Here is a 25,092-nt window from a genome sequence, read left to right as displayed (position 1 = left end):
CTCTGGTAACCGAGGTATCTGGGACTCACCCCACTTATTGGTCATTTTCTTCAGTTCGCTCCCAAACAAGAGTGAGCCTTTAAAGGATATTTTGATAAGATTAGACTTGGAAGGTTGCATGGGCTGACCAATTTCTTGGCCATAGCTGACGCCTAGCCACTATTACCAAAGCCACCCCTCTGGCCGAAGTGCGCATCTGCCAAAAAGCCATAACTGCCCTGGAATTCACACCAGATTCATCGACCACCTGAGAGAAGTTAACAAGAGCAAGTCACCAGGGAACAACAGGAAGATATCTGCAAATTCATTGCCATTGCTTCAAATGCCTGCTTAAGGATAGACTCAATTCTCCTATCCTGTGCATCCTTCAAGGCCGCTCTCCCTTCCATGGGGATAGTTGTCCGCTTAGTAACGGCACACACAAAGTACATCCACCTTTGGAACACGCACTTGCTCTCTTGCAGCAGGATCCAGGGGGTATAGTCCTTCCAAGACTTGTCCCCCTTTAAAATTAGCTTCTGGGGCAGCCCATTCAAGATCAATCAATTCTTGAATGGCCTCCATAATAGGGAAAAAAATCAGGCTTTACGCAAGGAAATCAAATAGGAACTTTCTTTGGCTCAGACACAGAGTGTGCTCCCAGAACTCTCAGCATCATCAATGCCTGGGAAATCAGAGCTGGAAACATCTCTATAAAAGAAATGCAACATAGTTCTATGTGGTTCCAATCCCGGAGGAATTTCCCCATCTTCCAGGAAGGAAGGATCAGATTCATCATACATGCCATCTGGGTCCCTATCAGGGAGACCCACAGATCTAGGCTTACTCTGATGCTTCCCCACAGCACCAGGTGTGCAGGGATCCGCAACCTGCGATCCTGACCTGTCAAGATTGGCTGGGGCCGGAGACTGCGCCTGAAGAAAAGACTGCAGTCCTTGAAAGAATTCTACCCAAGAAAAAGTACAGAGGGATCTATGACAAAACTAGGAGGCATCAGACCGTGCCCACTGAAATACCCTCCCCGCTGATGAACCAGTAAAGGGAATCACAAAAATCAGGCTTGTGCCTTTTTAGTGTGAGCCCAGTGCATACATGTCCCACACAGAAATTTAAGGTCAGCAAACAGAGCACTCCTTCCCATTCCTTCTGTGAAAACCGCAAGACTTACCCAAGTGAGGGAGCGAGCTTTGTCCCAAGCCGGTCCCATATTATGGAACTCCATGCCCCTTGATCTCAGACTCCAGAGCAATCATAAACTTTTCAAAACACAACTCAAAACCTGGCTTTTCATACAAGCCTTCAAGAAAGAAAATTGATGCAGGCAATTAAGCAAGGATATGCGGCATAAAGCACCGAATGCCTAATTTAATGCTCCTTACTGAATTAGTTCAACCTTTTTTAACATTGCTATGAAACACTCAATCCCCACAATGAAACACTCAATCCCCACAAATAAATGCCTTTTTGTTACCGAATACTAATGGCACCACCTATGTAATGTACGACCCATTTTTTATACAGGTGCCCTATTGTAAACCGATATGATGGTGAATAACTTAATAACGGTATATAAAAACTCTTAAATAAATAAAAAATAAATACTAGGACTGCTGACCTGAAAATAGGTAGGCTGATGATATTGCCTCCTTGATCCATCTGGCTATTGTGGCATTAGAAGCCACCTACCCTTTTCAGGCAGCAGCAAATGCCACAAACAGCTTATCTGTACTCCTCCAAGATCAGATAGGGACAACTGTAATACAGGACCTGCAACTCTGAGATGTGACTTAACAGAGCAAATTCCTTCAAGGAAGCAAGGTTTACAAGATAAGCCATTCATGGATGCCCGACTGCATGGCCTTTAGCACTGGGTGGAACAGTGGCCTAATGCACCTTACCAGGAAAGGAATAATGTCCTGATGCGCAGCTACTGCGGGACCTCTAATTTGACCCCCTAGCACAGTGATGGCTAACTACACTCCTCAAGTGCCACAAACAGGCCAGGTTTTCAGGATAGCCACAATGAATATGCATGAGATATATTTGCATACAATAGAGGCAGTGCATGCAAATCTTTCTCATGCATATTCACTGTAGATATCCTGAAAACCTAGCCTCTTTGTGGCACTCAAGGACTGGAGTTCGCCATCACTGCCCTAGTAGTTGTTAACCCAGGAGCAACAAGGATTCAACCAAGCCGGGGCTGCACTCTGGCTCTGTGGGAGCTAAGTCCTCTTCAAGTGGCCGCTGTTGCCAGAGACAAGGACTACTGGGATTGGACCAAGACCACAACTCCTTTAGACCCCAGAGTGAGGCCATTAAAGTGTTATGTCCTCTGTCTCCATTAAGGAGGGAAATCCCAATCATAATGACTGATCTAGCAGGAAGATAAACACCATCACTTATCTGTATCTGCAACAATCATGTTTCAATTCTGTCAGTTTTCATTACTATCATCTCTGCTGACTCAGAGAATGGCCTCTGCTATTACTGCCATCAGTAGCATGGGATCTTCTTAGTTTTTGGGTACTTGCCAGGTTCTTTGGCCTGGTTTGGCCACTGTTGGAAACAGGATGCTGGGCTTGATGGACCCTTGGTCTGACTCAGCATGGCAATTTCTTATGTCTTAGGCTATTCCAGGCATCCACCACCCTCCTAGTAAAGTTTTCTCCTATTTCCTCCAAGCCTTCTTCCATCCTTGAATTTCTTCTTAAACAAAAAAAAAAAACTGCTTCTCCCTTCTTTATTGAAGCCTACAAAATATATGATGGATGGATGGATACTTTAAAATCATTGGCTCAGTGTGCTGCAGCAGTCAAAAAAGCAAACAGAATGTTAGGAATTATTAGGAAGGGAATGGTTAATAGAACGGAAAATGTCATAATGCCTCTGTATCGCTCCATGGTGAGACCACAGCTTGAATACTGTGTACAATTCTGGTCGCCACATCTCAAAAAAGATATAGTTGCGATGGAGAAGGTACAGAGAAGGGCAACCAAAATGATAAAGGGGATGGAACAGCTCCCCTATGAGGAAAGGCTGAAGAGGTTAGGGCTGTTCAGCTTGGAGAAGAGACGGCTGAGGGGGGATATGATAGAGGTCTTTAAGATCATGAGAGGTCTTGAACGAGTAGATGTGACTCGGTTATTTACACTTTCAAATAATAGAAGGACTAGGGGGCATTCCATGAAGTTAGCAAGTAACACATTTAAGACTAATCGGAGAAAATTCTTTTTCACTCAACGCACAGTAAAGCTCTGGAATTTGTTGCCAGAGGATATGGTTAGTGCAGTTAGTGTAGCTGGGTTCAAAAAAGGTTTGGATAAGTTCTTGGAGGAGAAGTCCATTAATGGCTATTAATCAATTATACTTAGGGAATAGCCACTGCTATTAATTGCATCAGTAGCATGGGTTCTTCTTAGTGTTTGGGTAATTGCCAGGTTCTTGTGGCCTGGTTTTTGGCCTCTGTTGGAAACAGGATGCTGGGCTTGATGGACCCTTGGTCTGTCCCAGCATGGCAATTTCTTATGTTCTTATGATTGTTTATCATATCCTCCCTTTTCCATCTCTTTTCCTGCAAGTATATTTTGAGCACCTTAAGCCTCGCTGACCAGGGTTTCTGTTGCAAGCCATATACCATTTTGGTCACCATTCTCTAAACTGCTTCCATCCTTATGGCTTCCAAAACTGAACACAGTCTTTGAGGTAGGGTCTTATTGGTGATCTGTACAAAGTCTATATTACCACTTTTATCCTGCTGGTAACACCTCTCCCTCAGGCATGGAAAAATATTCAGAAAAAAAAAAAAAAAGCTTCCTTCCTTCCCCCTGCTTTCAGACACTTCTCCCAAACCCACCTCCCTGCCAGTTTCTTCCCATCTCTCCCAGCATGCTTCTTCTCTGTGGTCCAGCATTAGGGTCCTGCAGGTGGCAGCTGCCAAGACTTCCTCTCTCCTCAGCTCTGGCCACACTAGCAGCAGCCACCACAAAAGCAGATTTCCAGACAAAGCGGCATTGGCAGCTTTTCCACTGAGTGCCAGGCCCCAAATTTTAGGTACCAGGGATTTTTCCAACTCTTTCTTCCTATGCCCTCTCCTGGAGGCACACCTATTTGGGTTTTCATGATTACCACAATGAACATGCATGAGACAGATTTGCATACACTGAGTGACCAATGTATGCTAATCATTTCATGCATATTTAATAAGGTTATCCTGAATACCCAACTGGCTAGGGGTGCCTCCAAAAGAGGACTGGGAAACACTAACCTGCATGGAACAGCAGTTACTACTTTTATCGGTAGGCATGAGGGTAACCTGCATGGAGCAGCAGCTACAGCCCTTACTAGAGGGCTTCCCAAACCAGTCCTGGCAGTTGGGTTTTCAGGATATCCACAATGAATTTACATGAGATAAATTTGCTTATATTGTCTCCATGGTATGTAAATGTATCTCATGCATATTTATTGTGGATATCCTGAAACCTGACTGGCTATGGGGTCCCCAGAACAGGTTTGGGAAGCCCTGCCCTAACAGAAAACATAGGGATAACCTGCATGGAGGGGCAGTTACTACCTTGAACAGAAGGCATGGGGCTATTTGGACAGAGCAGCAGCTATAGCCCTTAAAGAAAGCTTGAGGATGACCAGTACGGAGTGGCAGTTACAACCATGAGCAACTTGCTGAGCAGACTGGATAGACCATTTGGTCTTTATCTTTTTCCCTCTTTATTACTATGGACAAGATATAAAAAGGGAAGACCCTTTAGCGTAACTATAGGAGGAATAAAAGAAAGAAAAAAAAACATCTTAATACATCATAAGAACATGCCATACTGGGTCAGACCAAGGGTCCATCTTTTTTTTTTATGACTGGCAACCTTTAATCTGATATGATTATTCCTAGGACTGTTTCCTATTTTGCAGTTTCCAGTTCTTGCCCTTCTAAATAAGCAGTTAATCGATTTCTGCACCTCAAAAGCATTATATTACACATTTTTGCACTAAGCTCAGTTCATAAATCCTTGACAATTGTTCCAATTTTTTCAGGTCTGCTTTCATTTTTTCCTCCTCTCCCAGAGAAGGTCTAACAAATGTTTTATCTGCAAACATTTTTGCCTCAAGCCCTTATGTAAGATCACTAATAAAGAAATTAAAAAGAATTGGCCCTATTCCTATTGGTGAGATCTTGTATGTTTTTGGTACAAATAGTTCATAGTTCTAAAAGAACAAGTAAGATTTCTGGATGCTAGAGAAGCAGAGCTGAAGTAGCTGAGACAGATTTATAAAGGTGTCCCATCTCCACTCTGGCAGCCCCCCCCCTGTTGCTATGGAGAAGAAAGATGTCCAAGAAGAGTACATCCTCAAATGGCAGAAATGATCCTGTAGAAGGGAAGTGCCTTCCAGGTGATGGGTTCTCTAGCAGTGAAGATGTTTCTTCAGGGTGTGTGCCCAGGAGGATAAGGAAAGGACAGCTGTGGTCACTGGCAATTTGATTGCTGGGAACCAAGTAGCTGGAAGATCATGAGTCTCGATACTAAGGCCAGTTATATCTTTATTAGTGACTTTGCACAGGGATTGAGACATGTTTGTTTGCAAATGAAACATTTGTAACATGTAGACACTTTGGGAGAGGAAGAAAAAAATTAAAGTACCGGTATACCTGAAAAAATTGGAATTGTCAAGGTTTGTAAAATGAGCTTTGGTACAAAAACATGAAATATAATGCTTCTGAAGCACAGAAGTCCATTAAATACTTAACATTTAGGAGGACAAAAACTGGAACTGCCAAACAAGAAAAGGACCAAGCAGTAATCATCTCAGGTGAAAGGTTGCCAGTCATAAGGCAAGATGAATTAAGTTTTTTTCCCCATACATATAAACAGGGAAAAACACTGCAGATATCTGGCCCATAGTTATAAAGAGTCAGGGAAAGCTAACAGTGTGCATGGGTATGTAAGAAGAGTCAAGGCTGGATAGATCACTAGTGCCTAAAATTTGGAGCCTGGGCTGGAAAGCTGCTGTTGTGGCAGCTATCATTAGTGTGACTAGAGGAGAGTAGAGTAAGCCTTGGCAGCTACCACATGCAGGGCCCTAATGCTGGACAGCAGAGAAAGAGCATGCTAAGAGGGATGGGAAGAAACTGGCAGAGAAGTTTGTCTGAAAGCTGGAGAAGGAGGAAGGAAAGTTCCCTATTGGGAAGAGGAGGAATAAAAAACTACCTAGAAGAGTGGGAAAGGGAGAGTAAAGGAAAAGAAGCCTTAAAATTAAATAAAAATCAAAACTAGAAGAAAATAAGTTTTTGTATGCTTTTCAGTCTTGCCTTAAGTGCAAAATGCATTAACACAATTTAGACATAACTGGAGCGCATTAACCAACAAAATATTTTCTGCCTGATGACATCCACCTTAAAATAATCAGGATTAAACTCTTCTTAGCATTTTTCCTAACAACATAAAACAAACAAAAAAAAACCCTTAGGGTTTCTCAAACATGACCTGATGACACCACAGCCAGTCTGATTTTCAGGACAACCAGATGATGAGTGTTTGACTGCATTCTTCTTTTATTGTTTATGCTGATTATGTAGTATACAATAGTATAAATAAAGAGCGACAATTAGATAACTTTGCATATTTTGAATTTACAAAGCATGCAAAATTCTCTCTTACACATTTATTATGAATATCCTGAAAACAGAACTGCCTGTGAGAACCCGAGACCAGGTGTGGGAAGCTCTCGCTTAGCACATCCAGCCCTTAGTAAACTTCTTTTCCTTATAATGGATACTCTGTCAACCAATCAATAGGCTCTTTACGTGTAATCAGAAGAAAGCAAGAACATGTTCCAATAATATCATTGAAACTTGACTACGATGGCTCTGCACACTAAAACTAGGCTCCCCTGAACAGAAAAGTCTTCATCAAAATCACGAGCTATACTCCCCCCGCTTTGACAACCAACACAGCGAAGACCAGAGGCCGCACCTCGCTCAACGACCAGGGTATTAAAAACCTAGACAGAACTCAGAATCTCTTGGGACTGTAGGAAAAGAGGCAGCAAGGCAGCACTTCGCTCAGAATCCTTTAGCAGCAGAACATTCCGTAGCCCTGAAAGCAGGGCCACAACAGGCCCCACCCCCTTCTTCCTTTGCCGGTGACCGCAGTTCGTCTTCGCTACCCTTTTCCCGCCCCCCTCCCCCGGTTCTTACCTCCTACGGTGGCAGCCATCGCTCCAAAGCAGGCTTCGGCCTCCACAGCGCATTCACGACACGGGACCAGCGGGAGGTATCCGAGAACAAGCCCGACTTCCGTGTGCCAATTTGCGCGCTAGCTCACGTACCCCGACCTCCGCAGGAAAACAAACATCCCAACATGGCTGCCACTGCGCTGCCCTCGCGAGGCAGGCTGGGAGAGGGGGGCGGAGACATGGCGTAGCGGAAGGAGAGACAGCTGATTGGATAAAGCTCGGGTGTACGGCCTGTAAAGTGTCAGCGATGGGATGGCGGAGGAGGGGCGCCGATGGCTTGGAGCAAGGGATGCTGAAGGCTGTGTAAAAAAATATCGATGGGATGGCGGCGGTGGAGAGAGACTCGCTGCAACAGTTGGTGTGTACAGATTAAAGTTGCAGCGAGATCCCGTGTTTGATCAATCTATTCAGGCCTTTCTACACTGATGTTTAGCCTTGCTTCTACTAAAGACCTTAGTTTATAATGTTCTCCCTTCCTGAGGCTTCCATGGTGGCGTGTAACAAACTTTATTTTCTATGCACAGTTCCACAACAAGCGGCGGGACATGCTACTTGCGGTTTCATACTGTGTTTCCCGAAAACCACAGGGTCCTCGTTTCTCAATGCTGCAATTCGCCACGGCCCTGGAAATGCTGGCTCCATCCAGCTGTTATTGACTATTTCTCAGCATACTTACAAGTCAATGGAGAAAAGTGCGTTCAGCTAAATGCCCCTTTATGCCTGCACTTGAACGTATATTTTCTATGTGCAAAACGTACTGCCAATCTAGCAAGGAGGGCATTAAGCTGTACTCCCCACTGCAGAGAGAATGCATTTGGCAAGCACACCTTTTTTAGCACTGGAAACTTAACTCCTGGGTCAGAGCTGGAGTTAAGTTTCCAGCACTACTAAAAAAAAAAAAAGTCAGGAACGTACCGGGTAAGTGCTACCGTAGCAGTTGCCAGTACTTAATCTTACGTGGATAAATATTGATTTATCTACCAGTGGGTAGCAGCTACCAGATAGCTGGCAAATCAGTACTTTTCTAGCATGATTTGCTACTACTGAGCCGGATAAGTACTGTATCTGGGTAGGTAGAGGTGAACGGTGCCAGAGAGCTGGATAAGCCAGTACTTGGTAGGCTATCTGGCAACTGGAACCTGCTGTCATACAGCCAAGTAATTCAGTTTTATTTAGCTAAGTGGTGGCAGCAGCAGCTTGAAAATATTTTAAGCTGAGCATTAAAACCATGCCCACTTCCCACTTGAGGAGTTCCAGAAGCCTCCCAGCCCATGTTGTGGTTGACAACATACAGTGAGCCCTTGGGTAACGAACTTAATTGGTTCCAGAGGGCTGGTTGTAACCCAAGCTGGTTGTAAGTCAAGACTATTTTTTCCATAGGAAACAATGAGAAAACCAATAATGTGTTCTGAACCTTCAAAAAGCACCCTTTGCCTAAACATTTCTATCATAAAAAATGGTTGTATAAGGTCGTTAATTACCAGAAACACCAATACTTCCCTAGTGCACTCACCAAAAGGTTATAAAATGTGCTTAGCCTACCAGAAACAATTCAAGTTTATTTTTCTTTCTTTCTTTCTATCTATCTATCTATCTATTTATTTATTTATTTATACATACATACATACATACATTGACATCTTTGGTTTGCAGGAAGGGAGGAAGGGGAAGCAAACAGCATCAGGGGACGAAATGGAAGGTGGTTATTGTTCAGAAGGAGAGTCCCATTCCATAAGAACATCTGGAATCTGGCTCTCTGGTGTCCTTTCTTTCCTTGGGGGAGTCTCTAGCTCACTAAGACCTGCTTCTGGCTCACTTGGTCTCAACCTTTTCTCAATTAAAAACTGGTCTAAGGTTGTCTGTTTCTGTCTTTTTTTCAACACTGTCCTATAGTACAACATGACATTATCATTAAGCAAGTGAATGCAATGATTGGCTTTTCCTCTGTCTGGGTGGGTCTTCTCTACAAATGTTTGTAGCTCTGTCCATTTTTTTTAGGATTTCCTTGATTCTAGAAGAGGAAAAGTGCTGCACTGATTGTTGCTCCTCCTCCTCAACTGCCATTCTCTGTTGTCCATGATGAGGAGAGCCTTGAGTGGTAAGCCTTTGTCCTCCAGATATTTTTGCACAGTAGGACAGAAAACCTCCCTTATCCACTCAAGAAAAAGGGCTCTTGTCACCCAGGCATTTCTGTTCAATCTCCACATGACCCCTAACCTATTCTTCATGACATTCTGTTTTCTGAACATGTTAGGTGTTTTAGAATGATAAACCAAGAGAGGCTTTATCTTGAGATCACCACTTGCATTGGCACATAGCAAAAAGGTTAGCCTATCCTTCATTGGCTTGTTGCCTGGCATTTTCTGTATAATTTTGCCCCAGTACAAAAAAGTCTGCCCACCCCTGTAATAAACTACTACTAGCCCCATCACCTAATTTTTCCCTAAGTTAAGCAAAAGGCATTCAGAACCTGAAAGTTTCTGAACATCAGTTTTGGTTACTAAATATTCATCTTGCTACAGTAATTACTAGAGTTGGTTTTAAGATTATGGCGCCCATAGGCAAAGGATCAGGGGTAGAGGGTTTCACCCCCAGAAATCAGAGAGCAGCAGAGGGAGTCCTAGTTAATAGCAATGACAGAATGTGGTGCCCTAAGCACGTGGCTTTCTCCCCTATTCCTAAATCTGCTCCTGGTAATAACACCCCACCACTCCACCACAATCTTAGTTGTGGCATAAATTTAAATTGAGGAGGGGCCTGCTCGCAGAATAACTGACTCGTCACCTTCCATTAACTATGATTCAGTTGTGGTGAGTAGTGGATGTGTGACCACCCCCTTGTGCTGCAGCGAAGTTGACGCAACTGCGAGGGTGAACTGCTGAAGCCTATGTTGGCAGTTAGCAAATGCATCCTGCAGTGGGACAGTCTGGAGTTTCACCTTTACCAGCTGCCTCCCAAGATTGAACCTTTGAGATTTGGTGGCTGGCAGGACTTTGGCAGGTCCTGAAGGTGGAGTTGATACAAGTGTCCAATAACACACTGGGTTCAGGACTGGCAGCAGACTTAATGGAGACAGCTAGCAAGGATGGTCAGGTCCAGACAAAGGGTCAGCTTCAGGTGGCAGGCAATCATGGACAGGTCCAGACAAGAGGTCAAGATCCAAAGAAGCAAGCCAAGGATGGTTGAAGACACAGCAAAGACTTTGGATGAGAAAAGTAAGGAAGATGAGACTGGACGAGGCAAGGCTGGAAAACAAGGCTGGTCGAGAAAAGGCTGGTAGACAAAGAAATCAGGAATACTGGCAATATGCATTGCTAGGCAGGAGACCTGTTCCTAAGGCAAAGATGAGTTGTCCATGGAGCCCTTATATAGGAAGGGCTGAATGATGTCATCAGGAGGCAAAGCGGGGACTTTCCTGCTGCGGGCCCTATAAAGCTGCAACGAGTGCACACACCTAGGAGGGAGCCATGCCAAGGCGTGATGGGGAGAGTGGAGGTTGGATCTGGCGGTGTTCAAGCTACGCTGATTTTGGGTGGTATGGCAGTGTGGGAGGCAGAACTCAGCAGCCTCTTGCCAGGCTGAGACTTGCTGGCATCAGAGGTAAGTCCAGCGGTTCACAGGGATAACCTGCAGGCTGAGAGTCCTTACATATGTTTTATAAAATAAGTCAATTTAATTAATATTTAAATTCCAAATATAATGAGGGTTTTGATTTTAAATTACCTTACATTAATCAGTTTAACAATGCATTTTTAAAATGATCCCTCATAACAGAAGGGTTATGGGGATATATCGGAAACTTCCTGGCTTCCCTCTGACATTTCATTTTAAACCCAGGGAAAGAGAGTAAAAACTCACTGACAACCACAACCAACCACACAACAAAGTCCCTTGAAGATCACTTGGAGGGGCATTCATAGGGGCAGCTCCAATGGGTCACTCCTTCGGAAGTGACCCGCCTGTGATGTGGAGCTGCTAGAAAAGGCTGCTGACCTCACCCCTTGAATTAAGGGCCTTAGCTCCATTCCCTCCAGCTCCAATCCACCCCGGTTTCACCTGAGTGTTGTTGCTTGCCCCATCCGCGTCCAGCCCGCGCACGGGCCTGCTCACCTTTCTGGCTCCTCCCCAGGTCGGCCTCCCCAGTGGCAGCTGCAAGCTCCTCCAGGCCTCGGCATCCCACGGTGGCGGTTGCTGGGCTTTCCACTGCGCACCAGGCATCACGCCGGAGTTCAGTGTTCCCCGTGGTGTTGGCTATGTCCCTACGCACATGAGTGCGGACTGCCCGGCCTCTTGTAGGGCCAGGGGCAGACCCAGCTCCGCGGCGCGCCCTGATTGAAGGAGCTATTTAAGGAAGTTCCCGCCTGCACTTCCTTGCCTTGACAATCGGGTCGGCTTTGTACTTGTGCTAGATTGTTCCAGTCTTGTTCCAGCTTCGTTCTAGGATCCTACTGTTCCAGCTTTGTTCCTGCACCCTTCTGTTCCTGCATCCCTCTGTCCCAGTGTTCGTCTGTCCATCCCCCCAGGTAGTACCCTTGGACTGTCTCTCTGGTACTGACCTCAGCTTGTTCCTGACTACTCTGCCTGATGCCTGCCTTCTGACCTCGGCTTGCCTGAGACCTCGTCTGACTTCTGGAACCTGACCTCTGCCTGTTTGACCACTCCTCGGACTGACCTTTGTATTTGACCTCTGCCTGATTGACTACGTCCTGATTATGGCTCTGTCCCTAGCTTTGTCATTCCTACTCTGTACTGGTCTTCTTTGCTCCATCTGACTTCCAGTCTCGAACCTGACCACTCTCCTTCGTTGTCCATGGGCACGCCAGTCTACCATCTCTCCCGGAGACCCTGCGAGGCCCACCTAAGTCCAAGGGCCCGGGGGAATAAAGTGCAAGAGTACAAATAAAACAGCTCCCAGACAAGCCAAATAGCTGGTGCTGCAGGGACATTTATTTTTGGGGGGCATCCAGTGTGGGTCTACAGGAAACATTTGCTAGCCTCATCCCCTTGATGACATGGGGCTTAGCTCCACTAAGTCCTCTTTCCTCTTGTATGCCGCTGCACACCCAGCCCTGCCCATAAGAAACATAAGAAAATGCCATACTGGGTCAGACCAAGGGTCCATCAAGCCCAGCATCCTGTTTCCAACAGTGACCAATCCAGGCCATAAGAACCTGGCAAGTACTCAAAAGCTAAATCTATTCCATGTTACCATTGCTAATGGCAGTGGCTATTTTCTAAGTGAACTTAATAGCAGGTAATGGACTTCTCCTCCAAGAACTTATCCAATCCTTTTTTAAACACAGCTATACTAACTGCACTAACCACATCCTCTGGCAACAAACTCCAGAGTTTAATTGTGCGTTGAGTAAAAAAGAACTTTCTCCGATTAGTTTTAAATGTGCCCCATGCTAACTTCATGGAGTGCCCCCTAGTCTTTCTACTATCCGAAAGAGTAAATAACCAATTCACATCTACCCATTCTAGACCTCTCATGATTTTAAACATCTCTATCATATTCCCCCTCAGCCATCTCTTCTCCAAGCTGAAAAGTCCTAACCTCTTTAGTCTTTCCTCATAGGGGAGTTGTTCCATTCCCCTTATCATTTTGGTAGCCCTTCTCTGTATCTTCTCCATCGCAATTATATCTTTTTTGAGATGCAGTGACCAGAATTGTACACAGTATTCAAGGTGCAGTCTCACCATAGAGCTATACAGAGGCATTATGACATTTTCCGTTTTATTCACCATTCCCTTCCTAATAATTCCCAACATTCTTTTTGCTTTTTTGACTGCCGCAGCACACTGAACCGACGATTTCAATGTGTTATCCACTATGACACCTAGATCTCTTTCTTGGGTTGTAGCACCTAATATGGAACCCAACATTGTGTAATTATAGCATGGGTTATTTTTCCCTATATGCATCACCTTGCACTTATCCACATTAAATTTCATCTGCCATTTGGATGCCCAATTTTCCAGTCTCACAAGGTCTTCCTGCAATTTATTACAATCTGCTTGTGATTTAACTACTCTGAACAATTTTGTGTCATCTGCAAATTTGATTATCTCACTCGTCGTATTTCTTTCCAGATCATTTATAAATATATTGAACAGTAAGGGTCCCAATACAGATCCCTGAGGCACTCCACTGCCCACTCCCTTCCACTGAGAAAATTGCCCATTTAATCCTACTCTCTGTTTCCTGTCTTTTAGCCAGTTTGCAATCCACGAAAGGACATCGCCACCTATCCCATGACTTTTTACTTTTCCTAGAAGCCTCTCATGAGGAACTTTACCAAACGCCTTCTGAAAATCCAAGTATACTATATCTACCGGTTCACCTTTATCCACATGTTTATTAACGCCTTCAAAAAAGTGAAGCAGATTTGTGAGGCAAGACTTGCCCTGGGTAAAGCCATGCTGACTTTGTTCCATTAAACCATATCTTTCTATATGTTCTGTGATTTTGATGTTTAGAACACTTTCCACTATTTTTTCTGGCACTGAAGTCAGGCGAACCGGTCTGTAGTTTCCTGGATCGCCCATGGAGCCCTTTTTAAATATTGGGGTTACATTTGCTATCCTCCAGTCTTCAGGTACAATGGATGATTTTAATGATAAGTTACAAATTTTACTAATAGGTCTGAAATTTCATTTTTTAGTTCCTTCAGAACTCTGGGGTGTATACCATCCGGTCCAGGTGATTTACTACTCTTCAGTTTGTTAGTCAGGCCTACCACATCTTCTAGGTTCACCGTGATTTGATTCAGTCCATCTGAATCATTACCCATGAAAACCTTCTCCATTACGGGTACCTCCCCAAATGAGAATATCCCTGGCCACCTGGGAGCCTCCCTTTTCCACACCTTGGAAGGTGAATAATTTCCTGGACCTGATAGAGAATGAGACTCTTGCACAGATAGAGAAGAGAATGAGGAGTGTATTTCATCTGTTACATCAAGGACTGATGTGAGTTGTTTGGGCAAATATGGAGGTTAGACGCCAAAGAAATGTCCAAGTGCAACTTTATTAAAAATGGAGACCAATAGTTTGTATGTGTGCCCGACTCAGGCCAGAGTTTCGCCCCACACCGGGGCTGCCTCAGGGGCTGTATATGTTGAATTGCAATATTGTGAGTGCCAATAGTATTCTTAAATGATTGCATAAATTGGTCTAGTGGTCAGATGCTTTAAACGATTATGCCGGTTCCTTTCGGTCTCCACTGGAGTGCAGGATGGACGCCCCCCATCCTGCACTCCATAAGAACATGTCATACTGGGTCAGACCAAGGGTCCATCAAGCCCAGCATCCTGTTTCCAACAGTGGCCAATCCAGGCCATAAGAACCTGGCAAGTACCCAAAAACTAAGTCTATTCCATGTTACCGTTGCTAGTAATAGCAGTGGTTATTATCTAAGTCAACTTAATTAATAGCAGGTAATGGACTTCTCCTCCAAGAACTTATCCAATCCTTTTTTAAACACAGCTATACTAACTGCACTAACCACATCCTCTGGCAACAAATTCCAGAGTTTAATTGTGCGTTGAGTGAAAAAGAACTTTCTCCGATTAGTTTTAAATGTGCCACATGCTAACTTCATGGAGTGCCCCCTAGTCTTTCTATTATCCGAAAGAATAAAAAAACGATTCACATCTACTCGTTCTAGACCTCTCATGATTTTAAACACCTCTATCATATCCCCCCTCAGCCGTCTCTTCTCCAAGCTGAAAAGTCCTAACCTCTTTAGTCTTTCCTCATAGGGAAGCTGTTCCATTCCCTTTATCATTTTGGTCGCCCTTCTCTGTACCTTCTTCATCACAATTATATCTTTTTTGAGATGTGGCGACCAGAATTTCCCTTTGGACTACCCCAAAGACTTCATCAGTGGATCCAAATCCTCACCAAACAGAAGCCTTCCTTTAAAAGGCAGATTACACAGCTTGGATTTGGAACACAGGTCCGCCAACAAATTGCGCAACCACAAAGGCCTGTGTTCCACCACCACCGTTACCATGTTCCTGATGGATGCACGCAACAAATCATACAGTGCATCTGCCACATAGGCCACTTTTGCCTCCAAGCAAGTAGAATGCTCTGGACTGAGCGTCCTGATAGAAGCCTACTCCTGTGCTTTCTGAATCCAGCACAAACAGGCCCGCTGCATCAGGCTGCCACACACTGTGGCCCATAGGCTCAAGGCAGACACCTCAAATATGTGCTTTAGCTGAATTTCCAGCTCGCAGTCCTGAATATCCTTCAGAGAGGCTGAACCCGCTACTGGGATTGTAGTCTTTAATCACCACTGAGACCGTTGCATCCACCTTAGGAATCTTTAGGCAATCCAAGTTTTTCTCCATGAAAGGACCAAGCTTCGCCAAAGCTCTACCAACCTTCAAGCCTGCTTCTGGGAAATCCCACTCCTGGATGATCAGCTTCTGAATCTTCTTAGGCAATGGGAAGGCACTGGGAGGACCACACAGCCCATCCAAAACCGGATTCACTCCCTCATTGTCGGATTCTTCCTGAGACATCTTCACTCACAACTCTTCCAACACTGGAGGGATGAGAAGATGTAGCTCCTCCTTTTTAAACAGATGGACCACCCTAGGGTCATCGCCTGGATCAGGATCCTGACCCCCATATGGGTCCATATCCAGGTTCTCTCCCTGAGGGGGAGGCAGGATCTTTCTGCATATCAACGGAATCATCCAGATTCCTGAGATCAACCTCAGCACTAGCACGCCGCAAGCCCAGGCATTTAAGCAGATCTCCTGAACCTCCTGCCGATGCCAGCCTTGGCCTCTTAGATGGAGCACTAGTCTGCCTCTCTCTGGACCTCTCCTTCACCCTTCCACGCCTTGGCCCCATGTTTAGTTTAGTTTAGTTTATTGGTTTTTATATACCGACTCCTCCAGTTCCTTGGCCCCATGTTTAGTTTAGTTTAGTTTATTGGTTTTATATACAGACACATCAGACAAGCCTTCACATCGGTTTACACATAATAAAAATATTAGAAATACAATAATCATGTGAGAGAAGACTGCCATCAGAGCCTGCACCTCCCTCCCTCTCATCATCCCCTTGCACCACAGGGTAGAGGGGGAGGGGAATATCCATGCTCCTGGTGGGGTGAAGACCCCAGGACTCAATCTTCCGCGGTCACAACAGAACACGTGCCCCCCCCTCCCCCCGGGGCCATAGGTGTGGCCTCTGATGATCAGGAGGCCCTCCTCTCCTTGCAGCCACCCGCAGAGGTTCCCCCTGCTCCTGATGCACAGCCTGTGCAGAGGGAGCAGGAATTAAGATGAGCCAACCAAAGCTCTGCACAGCTTTGGCATCATCCTCTATGCAGCAGGAAGCACATCACGGCCTGAGTGCGCTGACACTGAAGTAGGCCACACCTCGTGGCTGCTGCACCACTCCAGTGAAAAAGCTAAATTGCTTACCTTGTAATAGGTGTTATCCCAGGACAGCAGGATGTAGTCCTCACATATGGGTGACATCAGTAATGGAGCCCTATAAGGAAAAACTTCTCTAAAAGTTTCTATGAAACTTTTGACTGGCACCCAGAGTGGCCCAGCATGCCATGATATTCCTGGCCACAGGGGTCTCCCTTCAGTCTGTTTTGTAGCAATGAGCATTAGCCAAAAATAAAATAATAAAACGTATCGTACCCAACTCCGCGGGGTGGCGGGTGGGTTTCGTGAGGACTACATCCTGCTGTCCTGGGATAACACCTATTACAAGGTAAGCAATTTTGCTTTATCCCAGGACAAGCAGGATGCTAGTCCTCACATATGGGTGATTAGCAAGCTAGAGGCTGAATCATTTGGTATTGAGGCAACAGTGAAGTATTGTTGTTGAAATGAATCAGCCGAAGATCACAGCAGGTTGGATGTAGAAGGAGTTGGGATTACACTGGAAACAAGTTCTTTAAGACAGATTGTCCATAGGCTGAATCTTGTCTTCCTTCTTTGTCTAAACAATAGTGAGCTGCAAAGGTGTGAAGAGAACTCCATGTTGCTGCTTTACAAATGTCCAGAATAGGTACAGAGCGAAGGTGTGCTACTGATGTTGACATTGCTCTGACTGAATGTGCTTTTACTCGCTCTGGAAGAGTAAGGCCTGCTTTCTCATAACAAAACTGTATGCAGTCTGCTAGTCAGTTTGACAAAGTATGTTTTCCCACTGCTTTACCCGGTTTGTTTGGATCATAAGATACAAATAATTGACTGGATTTCCTTTGGACTGTAGTGCGGTTTAAGTAGAAGGATAGTGCACGTTTACAGTCCAAGGTATGTAAGGCTCTTTCTCCCTGGTGAGAGTGAGGCCTTGGAAAAAATGTTGGTAAAACTATAGATTGGTTCAAGTGGAATTCCGTGACTACTTTTGGAAGGAATTTGGGATGAGTACGGAGGACCACTCTGTCATGTAGGAACTTTGTAAAGGGTTCGTATGTGACAAGAGCTTGTAGTTCACTGACTCTTCTAGCTGATGTAATGACTATGAGGAATACAGTTTTACATGTAAGATATTTAAGGTCATAGGTATCTATGGGTTCGAATGGAGAATGCATGAGCCTGGCTAATACTACGTTCAGATCCCATTGTATGCTTGGGGAATGAAGTGGAGGTTTAAGGTGAGTTAAACATTTCATAAATTTACTGATGAGAGGCTGTGTAGAGATAGGTGTGTCTCCCAGCTTGCTATGGTAAGCTGAGATTGCACTCAAATGTACTCTTACAGATGAAGTCCTAAGACCAGAGTCTGAAAGATGGTATAGTTAGTCTAGTAGTGAAGTAGTGGGGCAAGTGAATGGATCTAAAGACTTCTGAGTGCTCCACAAAGTAAACCGTTTCCATTTGTAGGAATAATTCTTTCTAGTGGAAGGTTTACGTGAAGCTATCAGCACTTGAGATATAGTGGTTGGAAGGTTGAGTGGTTGTAAGATCAAGCTTTCAACATCCATGCTGTCAGGGACAAGGATTGAAGGTTGGGATGGCGCAACCGACCCTGATCCTGAGTTATGAGATTGGGAGCTACTCCCAGGTGAATGGGATCCCTGACTGAGAGGTCTAGAAGTGTGGGAAACCATACTTGTCGAGGCCAGTATGGGGCTATGAGTATCATGGTCCCTTTGTCCTGTTGCAGCTTCACTAGAGTTTTGGTTATGAGCGGTATCGGTGGATACGCATATAACAGGCCTGAGTTCCAATGGCGAGCAAAGGCGTCCTTTGGTAGGCTGTTCTCCTGTTGTAACAGGGAGCAATAATTGTTCACTTTGTAGTTCAGATGGGATGCAAAGAGATCTATTGTTGGTTGACCCCAGCGTTGGAAGATCTTGGTTGCTATCGTTGGATCCAAGGACCACTCGTGTGGTTGGAACTGACGACTGAGGCGATCGGCTATTATGTTGTGGATGCCTGCCAGGTAAGTGGCTCGTAGAAGAATTGAGTGTGCTAGGGCCCAGTCCCAAATCTGAGCTTCTTCCTGGCAAAGGAGGTAGGAACCTGTCCCTCCTTGCTTGTTAATGTACCACATGGCTACTGTGTTGTCTGTCTGTATCAGAACAGTCTTGTGTGAAAGACAGTCCTTGAACGCATGTAGCGCATAACGTATAGCTCGAAGCTCTAGGAAATTTATCTGAAAAGAGGCTTCGGTTTTTGTCCACGTCCCTTGGGTCTTTAGATGACCAATGTGTGCTCCCCAACCTAAAGTGGACGCATCTGTAGTTAATGTTACTTGTGGAACTGGTTGCTGGAAAGTAGACCTTTGAGCAGATTGCTCATTGATGTCCACCAGAGGAGGGAAGAACACAGTTCCTGAGTTATTTGAATGTGAGAATGCAATGGTTGAATGGCTTGAATCCATTGTGTTTTGAGTGTCCATTGCATTAGTCGCATGATCAATCTGGCCATGGGAGTAACGTGAACTGTGGAGGCCATGTGACCGAGTAGGGTGAGGCACTGATGAGCTGTAACTTGAGATTGAGTTCGGAAAGAGTGTGCCAGGAGAGCGAGTGTTTGCGCACGGTCTCTTGGAAGAAAAGCTTTTGCTATGATGGTGTTTAAATCTGCACCGATGAATTGTAGAAGGTGAGATGGTATGAAATGGGATTTCGGATAATTGATGAGAAACCCCAAGGAGTGGAGTAAATTGATTGTGAGCTTGAGGGAATTGAGAGCTCCTTCTTGTGTCTGACTCCTGATGAGCCAATTGTCTAGATAAGGGAATACATGCACCTTTTGTTTGTGGAGGTGTGCCACCACCACTGCCAGACACTTTGTGAACACTTGAGGTGCTGAGGCAAGGCCGAATGGGAGCACTCGGTATTGAAAATGTTGTCCTTCGACCAGAAATCGAAGGTATTTGCGGTGAGGAGGAAAGATGGGAATGTGAGCGTATGCATCTTGAAGATCCAGAGAGCAGAGCCAATCTCCTTTTTGAAGTAGAGGTAGCATGGTGCCTAGCGATACCATCCTGAATTTTTCTTTTTTGAGAAATTTGTTGAGATTTCTGAGATCCAGGACTGGACGTAGGCCTCCTGTTTTCTTTGGAATGAGGAAATAGCGGGAGTAGAATCCTCTGCCCTGCTGAGCCCGGGGAACTGGTTCTATGGCCCTGGCTCTCAGAATGGTGGATAATTCTGTTTTTAGGAGTAGAGTGGTAGTTCACAGTCCAAGAGGAGGTTGGTGGAGTTTCTTTTAGTACAGTGAGAAAATCCAATTGGTACCCTTGATTTATAATGGAAAGTACCCATTGGTCTGTAGTTATGGAGGTCCAGGTGTGATGAAAAAAGGTTATGCGATCTCCCACTGGTAAGTCTGGAAGTGGATTGTGAAATGGGCTTCTGCTCTCTGGTTGTGTTTCAAAACCCTGATGTTGATGCAGTCTGAGCAGGTGGTTGAGGCCTAGCAGGCCTTTGCCGAGACTGAGGACGCTGAGTTGGACGAGATTGTCTTGCTCGGCTCGTTGGGGGGTAGTAGCGTCGTTGGCGGTAGTAAGGCCTCCTAGAAGGAGGTTGTGACTCTTGAGGGATTAGTGAAAGTTGTTTGAGAGTCTCAGTGTGGTCCTTTATCGTGGCTACTGCTTCCTTAACTTTGTCTCCAAACAGGTTATCACCCAAACAAGGAAGGTCAGCTAATCTCTCTTGCACCCCTGGTCTTAAGTCAGATGCCTTCAGCCAAGCCCATCTACGAGCCGTAATCCCTGAGGCTGACAGTCGAGAAGCAGTTTCAAAGCTGTCGTATGTAGCCCTGACTTCGTGCTTGCCTGCTTCTAGGCCTTTATGCACGAGTTGTGAGAATACTTCTTGATATTGCTCAGGAAGATCATGGGTAAGGCCTTCGACCTGCTTCCATAGGTTGCGTTGATATTGGTTCATGAATAGCTGATAAGCAGCTATTCTTGAAACCAACATAGCTCCTTGAAAAATTTTTCTACCTAGATTATCCAGGAATCAATTTTCCTTTCCTGGTGGCATGGAAGCATGTGTCTTGACTCTTTTCGCCTTTTTCTGGGCGTACTCAACTACCACCGACTGGTTAGGTAGTTGAGACTTTTGAAATCCAGGGATTGGCTGGACCAGGTATGTAGCATCTGATCTTTTATTAACTGATGCCACTGACCCAGGATGTTCCCACAATCTGTACATGAGTTCCTGAAGTACCTCATGTACCGGTACAGCCAGTATTTCCTTGGGTGGATTTACAAACTGTAGCACCTCTAATGTTTTCTGTCTGGAGTCAATTTCAGAGAGAAGTTGAAAAGGTATAGTCTCCGACATTTCTTTTACAAAATTGGAGAAAGAGAGATCCTCCGGAGGTGACTTTCTCCTATCTTCTGGAGGTGAAGGCTCAGATAGCATTTCCTCATCTGTAGAGACATCTGTATCAGAATCAGTTCCAGTGTCTCTTGGATGACCTGATGGTCTGAAAGGCATCGATGGCATGGAAGGAAACCTTGGAGATTGTGGATTCCGAGGTGGAACAATACCAGAAGGACCAGTTATTGGTTCTGGAATCGTGCCTTCATCGGTGCCTTGAGGCTTCTTGGATACGGTTTGGATTAGGGTATCCAATTTTTCCATCAGAGATTGAAAAATAGAGACCTCTGGAATCGGCATCAATGGTTTCCTCGATGCTGGCGTCGGAATCGGCATCGGTGCCGGAATGGCCGGTGACATCGGTATCGAGGGCAAAATATCCGTCGGTACCGGAATCGGCGTCGATGGCATCGCTGGTGTCGATGGTTGTGGCCTCGGTATCGCATCGAGGAATGCGTCTCGTACCGCTTGACGAATATAAACGTCAAGTTCCGCCCGCATGGATGGTGAGATCAGAGCAGCCATGGGGGGAGGCGGTAGTGGCGATGCCGGTACCTCCTCAGGGCCCTGAGGAGGTACGGTTCCCTGCACTGGTATCGGTGGGGATCGCCTTGGTATCGAAGGCTCTGGAGTCTGCACGTCCAACCGAGGTTTCTTAGCAGTCGATTCCATCTCAGTCGATGGCACTACGGGTATTGGATCGATGGTCGATGTGTGCGGCCTTCGATGCCGATGTCGATGCTTTTCTTTTTCTTTGGCCTTTTCGCTTCCCGATCTCGATGCCCTTGAGGATGGAGAGGGGGAGGAAATAAAAGCGTCTCCCGACTCACCTGGGACTCGTTTCTTTAGCACCATCTTACGAATCGATCCAGCCGGAGACGATTGCGTAGAGGATGATGCTGCGGGTAACAGTTGAATTTTGAAGAGCTGTTCCATCTTCTCCATCCGGAGTCGATGTCCCTTCGATGTCATGGCGGCACACAAGGAGCAGGCTCTGACATCGTGGTTCTCATCAAGACAGAGAACACAATCTTGGTGGGGGTCCGTTATAGACATATTTCTAGTGCACTTAGGGCACCTTTTGAATCCCGAAGCCATTTTTAGGTCAGACAGCCGTCGACGAACGTGGACCGGGAAAAACGGTTCAAAAAATCGGTACGGAACCGCGAAGTAAATGAAAAACTTACCGCAATGGTATTCTAAAGGGAGACCCTTGCGGCTAAAGTTTTTCCAACTTTTTTTGAAAAGTTTGAATTTGTGGAGAAACTAACCGCGAGGCTAACGGCTCCGCGGAAAAAAGAAGACTGAAGGGAGACCCCTGTGGCCAGGAATATCATGGCATGCTGGGCATGCTCAGTAGGCACTTTGGGTGCCAGTCAAAAGTTTCATAGAAACTTTTAGAGAAGTTTTTCCGTATAGGGCTCCATTACTGATGTCACCCATATGTGAGGACTAGCATCCTGCTTGTCCTGGGATAATGCGCAAAACGTGTCAGCTCAAGCCACATACGGCAGTACTCAGTAGCCGAAGTGACACCCGCCCCAGACTGACTGCTCCACAAGCTTTCCCCACCGGGGAAAAAAGGAAACAGCAGCAGACTCCTTCAGCTCTCCCTTCTGCAGACCCGAACAGCTCCCACTGACAGAAACTGGCCTCAGACTGAATCTCCCAGCCTTGTAGGAACAAATAACCCTGCTCTAGTTCCCCCTTCCTAAAATTTCTTTTTTTAAAAAAACTTAAGAAAGAACAAGAAAAGGGTACTTTCCTGAGCATGGCTAGCAGGAATAGACATCAGAGGTAAGAGGAAGCCAGTCCCCTGGCTATAAAAACCTCCGGAAGCAACAGGCTACAACAGACAGGAGTTTCCAACCCCCCGGATGCCTGGCTCAACCCTAGGGATGGCCCTCAAAAGAACCTAACACCTCAGGGAGCTACACCAACTTTTTTTCACTATCTCCACACGTTCAGTCAGAACTGCAGGTTTGCATGTCTACCATCTACTGGAGACAGAGAAATACTAAGGGACTGCAGATGGCACTCTTGGTTATGTAGCAGTGCCTCAAAGCTTTGTTCTCTGCCTCCATCTGCTGGGATGCATAAATCCACTTGTCTGTACTGATCCAGGGTACGAACAGGAACGCCAACATTGACAATGAGATAATACAATGCCTTGCGTTCTTTCATTGGAAGACTCTGTCATAGTCTATGATAGAAGTCCAGAAAATGAGTCCTCAAGGGCTGCAACCCCAGTTGCATTTTCGGAATTTCCACATTGAATATACATTTGTTTGCATACAATGGATGCAGTGAATGCAAATAGATCTCACCCATATTCATTATGGAAATCCTAAAATCCTAACTGGGCTGTAACTCTCAAGGACCAAATTTTGGGACCCCTGAGATGAGACTGTTGAGACTATTGTTATGAAAAAAAAAAAAGTTACAAAAATCACAACAAGCAAGAGACTGGAAGTTCTTTTACTGTTAACACTTTATTGATTCCTGCATGCATGGGGAGTCAGCATGCAATACTGTTTCTAACTTTTTTTTTCATAACAGATGGTGCATTGTTCCGGGAATCGAAGGAGGGACCACGCCAGGTGACCTGGACTAGTACAGCTCCACTGACTGAGTGCCCTTCTCTCGATTTGAACGGAATACAGGATCCCTGAAGGTATTTGTGGTTTTTATCTCTTTGTCTTTTTGTGCTGTACTACTTGTATTGTGCTGGCATGGAGACCTTCATGGGAAATGTTATTTCATATTATAGTGCAAAAATTTATTATTTTTGCACTATAATATGAAGACTGGTATGTTCTTTTGAATTAAGAGTTATTTAATTTAAAAGATTAAGGCCTAATATAGCCTTGTAAATAGGCAGTGATTTCAGGGATGAAAATCCCGGTGAGAATTTCAGGGTGGTAAGAATCCTGGTGATTACAGGGATGTGAAATCCCTGGATATACAGTCTAGGTAAATAGGCTGGGACAGTCTAGGTAAAAAGACAAATAAGTATGGGAGGGGAAGCCCTGCTTGTGTGAGGTAGAAATAAGGATTCCTGCCTGGGAGGTCCTGGATGTAGTGTGTGTGTGTGTGTGTGTCTGTGATACGAAAGGGAATGTGTGCTGCCAAGTTTGGGGGACCTACCCACTAAAAGAAATTCCAGAACCCCCACTCACTACATGTGAAAGAATTATGGAATATAAACAGTACGGTATATGTTTGACTGGCATCATGCCACTAAAGGAATATTTGCAGCTAAAGCTACTTTTGAAAAGCTGTGACAGTTAAGAGTTTTTACTGTTAGAAGGTTCCTGTACAATCTCTGCATTTGTTACAGCTCCTGCATACAGAGAAAAGGTGTCCATTATGATGCAGGATATCTTAGATGACCCTACATACCAAGCTAATTTATAGTCCAAAATGTATCAGGCAGTAGTACTGTCTACACTGTTGTAGAGATATTAATCCTGGATACTATATTGCAGACAACTCAGGCAATTTGAGCAATTCTATCAGTACTACCCGAGAGTCATTTACTTTAAGAGCATATTGGTTTGTAATAAGCATACTGTCTGGAACAATCTGTGTGTCATTTGTAATCCACTCAAATCTGCTGACTTTTTAGGGGGTTGAATACTTTTGCGAGCCACTATATCTTTTATTTATTTAAAAACCTTTCTATACCGTCGCTAAGTTATATACCATCGCAACGGTTTACAAATAGGCACATAACCTACATTACATACCTTAGTCTATCGTACATTCTAACAGGTGCCAATAAAGTTCGGTTACAATTTCATAAATAAAATCAATATTTGAGCAAGGTTGGTCTAGTCCAGGTATATTATTGAGTTACTATCTCTTTGAGATATTACTTCTTAAATGTAGGATTGAATAAAATCACTCTTTCATTCTCTACCCTCCAGACTCTTTAGTGAAGGCTTTTTTTTTAGATTTTTCTTAAAAGTTTTGAGATTATTCTGTAATCTGAGTTCGGGTGGCATCGTGTTCCATAG

The 25,092-nt window shown here is 44.9% G+C and overlaps 2 protein-coding genes across 10 annotated transcripts in view; one reads left to right on the top strand and one right to left on the bottom strand.

Moving 5' to 3' along the window:
• Positions 1-7,407, bottom strand: part of RBM33 (RNA binding motif protein 33) — a 523,998-nt gene extending 516,591 nt beyond the window's left edge. For all 9 annotated transcript variants that reach the window (XM_029588463.1, XM_029588468.1, XM_029588464.1 and 6 more), the window contains exon 1: positions 7,208-7,407. In XM_029588463.1, coding sequence (XP_029444323.1) covers positions 7,208-7,226 — 19 coding nt within the window. In that variant the 5' untranslated portion in view covers positions 7,227-7,407. The remainder of the gene's footprint in view (positions 1-7,207) is intronic.
• Positions 7,408-7,500: 93 nt separating this feature from the next.
• The window catches only part of CNPY1 (canopy FGF signaling regulator 1), a 205,814-nt gene continuing 188,222 nt past the window's right edge, over positions 7,501-25,092 (top strand). The window contains exons 1-2 of the mRNA XM_029588475.1: positions 7,501-7,603; positions 23,633-23,747. The gene's annotated coding sequence lies outside the window, so the exon portion shown is untranslated. The remainder of the gene's footprint in view (positions 7,604-23,632; positions 23,748-25,092) is intronic.

The sequence above is a fragment of the Rhinatrema bivittatum genome, chromosome 2 (assembly GCF_901001135.1).
Source record: "Rhinatrema bivittatum chromosome 2, aRhiBiv1.1, whole genome shotgun sequence".
In the NCBI taxonomy this organism is placed as follows: Eukaryota; Metazoa; Chordata; class Amphibia; order Gymnophiona; family Rhinatrematidae; genus Rhinatrema; species Rhinatrema bivittatum.
Note: the sequence above shows the minus strand (reverse complement) of the source record. Positions and strands in the feature narration are given on the sequence as shown.